Genomic DNA, 5563 nt, shown 5'->3' with positions numbered 1-5563 from the left:
AAAAGAAGCGAGGGACTCTGGAAACATATCATGGATGACTTCTGTATACGTCTCAAAGGTATATCAGTTTACATCCATGAACAAATAACATTAAAGCCAAGCGGGCGTTTGTCTTTCACAAAAGGACATTTTTATGAATCATGATGGCAGATTTCTAGTTATTTATTATCTGAGTATTATCTTTCTGTCATTTGAAAAACAAATGATCGACAGTGAGATGTGTAAATGAGGTCTTTAATGATATTAAATGAGGAGAAATATGCTGATTTTTGTGGACGTTTTCGTCACGTTGGTCCCAATAAAACAACCCCAGATTTAAATTTTATGTAAATAGAGAAGAACTGTAGGTTGAAGTAGACATTAAATGAAGCACTGACTTTTGATGACACTTTATGCTTATTTGTATCAGTATCTATAAACTGTTTAACTTCTAGAGTTAATGAAGCACCAAAATGATAATTGGATTTATATATTTTTCAAAACGATTGATAACAAAGTTCTTCACTGTTCAGTGTATAGCAATATGTAGAGCCTGATATTTGAGAGTTGGGTAATCCAATAATGATATATGGGTTAATATTTGTTTAGTATTACAAAGCACAGTATACACTATGTATTCATTTGTGTAACATAATGTTGTAGCTGTTCGTTTAAATTAAATTTCCATTTAAACACAGCTGCCAATTTCAGATTTAGAAATTTAAAAACAGAAAACAGGATGTTTCTCCCATGATTAAGTTTTAATCTTTAAACTAATTGCCTTCTCATTTTTACTGAATTGATGGACCGGTGTCCAAACGCACGCTCAAGTCTGTTTTTCAGTAAACCTACCGGCTAATTTTCTACACACAAGTGTTAAGTGACATCCCGGTCAGAGTGACTGCATGGTGTGGACCTGTAAGCTTCAGCCTCCTCCTGTGGTCATCATATCAGCTGATCTCGTGCATCAGCACTGTGACCACAAACACATAGTACTACCCTTTAATAGGAAGCGGGTGCGAGTTGCTCAGGTAGGCGCTGCAGTAATCATTGACTTGTAATCTAATTGGTGCTCGTGCTTTTTTGTATGAAAGTAAAGTGTTTCCACAGAATCTATTTTTGTAAAATGGTTTATTGTGGCTTTTAATTAAACCTGTATGGATGAACACTGAAGTCTTGTGTAAGTCTGAAACCCTTTATTTCAGGTACAGTATTTAGTTATTACAACATTTGACCTGCTGTCTGTTGGATCGGACCACACAGGCCAACATGTCGCCGGTTCACGGCTTTTCTTCCTTGGACCACTTCTGATAGGTACTGACCCGGTCGTCTAGCCATCACAGTTTGGCCCTTGTCAGTCACTCAAATCCTACTTCTAACACATCAACTTTCAGGACAAAATCTTCACTCGCTGCCAAATATATCCCGCCCACCGACAAATGCCTTTTTAACGAGATAATCAGTGTTATTCACGTCCTACTGTTACGGCTGATCGGTGTACATCTGATGCTGTACTGTATGTGAGGGTGAGAACACAGAAGTGTCGTTATACTTAGTATAGATTCAATTTTACAAGGAAATGTTTATTGTTATTTGGCATTTAAAAACCGGTAAGGACGCCAACTATGGCGTGATTTATCAAAGATAAAAACACACAGCTCAGGTCGCGCAGTTTTACAGACGTTACTGCAGTGACTTTTCATGCTGCACTGATTTGTTTTACTACATGAAAAAACTGCAGGCAGGCTTGTTTGAATGAAAAAAAGAGCTATTTGTTTAGTTTTTAATATTAAGGATCAACAGACTATTTAAGTAACAGCTAGTACACTTCAACAATAAATGAAATTTGTGAAACCAAATAAAATGCAGCCAATGATAAAATCTGAAAAAGATCGATGGAAACAGATGTGGGATCAGTGCTTAATTTTACGTATTTCAGACAGGAACAAGGGGAACAGGAATTGTGTTGGCTTAGCTCTCTGTAGACTACAAGAATACAACTTGTGCACTAATTTGATTCATTGCCAAAAGACTTTGGCCGTACAGTTAGCAGCTCCTGAACTCAACGAGTGTGTGCTGCACTTAATCCCCGTCCTCACACTCGTTGCTGGGTTCAAGGTTGGTTTCATCCTCTTTCTCACACTGAGGTGATTCATCAGAAGGTTCAGAGTCTTTGTGTGGAAGCCGGCCAGGTTGTTGTGCGCTGCTGCTGCTGCTGGCTGACTCCTGGTCTAAATCCTCCACCTCCACATCCTGATCTTTGGAGTTGTTTAAGACATTGGCAGAGGAGACGGATGTGGGTTCATCTGCTGACGTGGACGAGTCAACAGTCTGGGAGTCTGAAGGATCTAGTGGGCGGCAGGAGGAATTGTGCACATGGACATCAAAAATGTGTTCCATTTAACTACTTTCCACTCATCAAAACTGAAGAGATGCGTTCTTGGATTACTATAATGTACAGACTGGTCTGAAGGGGATGCATTCATTAAAGATTATCAGGAGCCACAACATTGGTTGATTTTTGATTTATCTTAATGCTGCTTCTTTGCAACTGGCTGAGATATGCCTGCATCATTTGATTATTTTTTACTGTATCTCAAATCCGGACAAATCTTATATTTGCTTCACAGAACTGATGAAGAGCCTCTCACCTGTTTGCTGCTGCTGCTGCTGCTGCTGCTGGCGGGCGAGTTTTCTCTCCAGGGCCCGCTGTCTGTTCAGCTCCATGCGCTTACGCTGCTCCTCAGTCAGGGAGGGGGCAGCCGGGGAGGTGGAGGGTGGGGCAGCTGGAGCCGGGGTAGAGTGGACCGGCCTTTGCACGTCATCAGGGAAGATTGCTCTGCTAAACGGCTCTGGATCCTCAAAGACTTGCGACTCAGGAGCTGCCTCTTCTTCACCTAAACCCAAAAATGTTTCACAGACCCGTGAATTCAGAGAGAAAACACTCAAACACTCACTTTCACATAAATATTTTTTATGCGGCCTCACACTGGCAGATGTTACTGATTTGGGGGAGGTTCCACGTTTCACTCTCCAGTTCTTTCAGCAAAGCCAACCTCTTGAGACAGACCCTTGTACAGTACACCACCACATGGTGCTAATGTGAGGTTTCAACTGATGCTCATCCACTCGTGAAGTTTAAAAACTAACAAAAAACCAATGAGCTGAACAGAATAAACCCAAGGAAACCAAAGGATACCATCTCGGACGTTTGGCTGGTGCAGCAGATGATTTTATGCAACAAAAGTCAATTTAGCCAGAAACATTCAGGTGATCATTTTGAATGCAGCACAATAAATAGTGTGTTAAATATCTTTACCCATATGATCTTCGTGCGTCAGTGGCATGTCCAGTCGAATCCGTTTGAGACACGTCTGCCACAGAAACAAAAAGAAAAGGCATTTAATTACAAATACTGCACTGTGAAAACAATAAGTACATTTCATTGACATATTCAGCGTCAACGTCTTCATCCCACCTGCACTTCCTTCTTGTTGCCGAGCTTCTCCACTCTGTCAATAAAATCTTCAAACTGCAGTTTGGGGTATAAGCGGTGGGCCCAGTTCTCCATCTTCTGCGTCAGCAGGCGCAGGTCCTCAGGCTGGTTGGACAAAACACAAACACCACAAAACGTTGGCTAAATGTACATATGATGAAGTACGGCCAAGATGAAATGCTCCACAAGCGTCTGCGTCGTTTGGTGTTGTTCATTTGTCTGTTGTCAAGCTCTTACCTCGTGCCCTTTGCCTTTGAAATGGACATCATCAAACAGCGTTCGCAGAGCTGGAAGTCCTCTTTCTGAGATCAGCCTGAAGAAAGTAGTGTCACATGTATATTTAGTCACTTGGGGGAAAGTTCACAGTTCATAAAGTAGTTAGACCTTTTCCACTGACAACAGCTGACTTGCGTTGCCTTTCCCTACAATAAAAGTGTATTCTTTTCATGCTTTGTGGCATCCTGGTGTATAGATGTCATTAGCCAACAACTCAATGTACTTTTTAAATCTGCATTTGAATAAATTTAAATCCTCTGCCGTGATGTTACGGTCCCGATGTTTGAGGTACCTGTGCGAGTCTAGCTTGGGCTGTGGCCTCCTCACTCCTTTTCTTTTAGCAGCAGGGACCTCAGCCAACTTGGACACCTCGCCGTCTTCGTCCTCTGCATTTAGCACACCACATGACAACAGGGCAGGTGGTCAACATCACAGAAAGCTTTCAGCAGGGCAGACTAGGAGTCAGCACTTACCATAATTCAATAATTCTCTCCAATTTCTAGGTATAAACTGGCTTAAAATGTTGACTGTTCTCTTCCTGTATGATTTTGACAGCGGCCTACATGCAGCTTCTCACCATTTCCAAAAGGGTCTCCGTCCTCTTGTCCTCCCTGGCCCGGGGAGTGAGGTGGTGGGAGGGGAGGGAAAGCTTCATCCTTTAGGCCATCAAATGGATCCAGCATCGTGTGTAACTCCTGGATTAAGTATTAAATTGACACTCATTTTACTTCTATCTGGCTGCATGCAGAACTAGACGTGCTGTTTTTCTAGGAGTATAGCGTTTACTGCAGTACAACCATGAAAACAGCCACAGATGAACTCATGACTCATCACTAACATGATTAATTTTGGTTTTAAAAATCAGTGCCAGTATATCTGAGTGCGACATTTAGCTAATACTTTTATCTAAAGCGACTTACAATTGATCAGAGTCAGAGGTTGCATGCCCCTGGAGCAACAAGGGGTTAAGCGGTGTCTTATCCACTGTTCCATCGCCATTTTTGTTTTGCAACAAACATATGAAATTATGATATGGACCGATTGGAAAAGTAACACAAAATACTGTTATCCTTTATACCTCGAAAAGCTGTACTTATTCACACTTCACTACATTTCTTGACAGATTCATATTACATAACAATATGCAGTATATATTTAATATATATATTATAATTGTCTTATGAAATGGCCATGCATTGTTATGCATCTAATTATCCACCTGTTTACAAAGTTGTAATAGCAGCTTCACCTCAACTAACTACAACATTAAAAATACTCCTTATATGTTATGTAGATGTGTACAGTACCTCCATACATGGGTTAGTACGAATACAAATATTGGTCCCCGATATCGAATCTCGCTCTCCCGGCGTGACCTGTATCGGCCATGAAAACTCAAATATCGGTCGACCACCGCGTCATCCACGTGAAGGCGGCAAACTCAAGCTTAGCCAAAACCTTAAAACCCGTCAGTCTCCTGTATTTCACTGCCACACGGGAGGACAGGAGGATCTGGGACAGCCAGGGTCAACAGGACACTCGCGTCTTCGTCTGAACATAACTTAATTTCTGAGTTAGGTTTGTTTGTAAGAGAGTAAACAACGCGCTGCTAAGCTAACGTTAACTACGGGCGGCTGCGACACTGTGGGTAAGTTAGTAAGCTAACATGAGAGCTAACTTAACAGCCGTCGGCGAAACTGTAAAGCATAACGTGTCAGCTTAAAATATAAGTCACAGACATCATAATGTCTTATAAAATACGACACTGTATTAAAGGGAAATGTCACAATATTGTCTTACCAGTTACGAGGT

General features: G+C 41.5%; 1 protein-coding gene across 2 annotated transcripts in view; it reads right to left on the bottom strand.

The window, feature by feature from the left end:
* Positions 1–1160: 1160 nt before the first annotated feature.
* tipin (timeless interacting protein) overlaps positions 1161–5563 on the bottom strand; it is a 5201-nt gene continuing 798 nt past the window's right edge. The window contains exons 1-8 of one of the 2 annotated variants that reach the window (XM_046041201.1): positions 5059–5467; positions 4329–4446; positions 4044–4137; positions 3713–3788; positions 3458–3580; positions 3299–3353; positions 2631–2876; positions 1161–2327 (exon numbers count right to left, since the gene is read on the bottom strand). In XM_046041201.1, the coding sequence (XP_045897157.1) occupies positions 2062–2327; positions 2631–2876; positions 3299–3353; positions 3458–3580; positions 3713–3788; positions 4044–4137; positions 4329–4446; positions 5059–5064 (984 nt within the window). In that variant the 5' untranslated portion in view covers positions 5065–5467 and the 3' untranslated portion in view covers positions 1161–2061. Of the gene's footprint in view, positions 2328–2630; positions 2877–3298; positions 3354–3457; positions 3581–3712; positions 3789–4043; positions 4138–4328; positions 4447–5058; positions 5468–5563 lie in introns of those variants that run through there. The other variant, XM_046041202.1, reaches the window with a different exon arrangement.

The sequence above is a fragment of the Micropterus dolomieu genome, unplaced genomic scaffold, assembly GCF_021292245.1.
Source record: "Micropterus dolomieu isolate WLL.071019.BEF.003 ecotype Adirondacks unplaced genomic scaffold, ASM2129224v1 contig_512, whole genome shotgun sequence".
NCBI classification, from domain to species: Eukaryota; Metazoa; Chordata; class Actinopteri; order Centrarchiformes; family Centrarchidae; genus Micropterus; species Micropterus dolomieu.
Note: the sequence above shows the minus strand (reverse complement) of the source record. Positions and strands in the feature narration are given on the sequence as shown.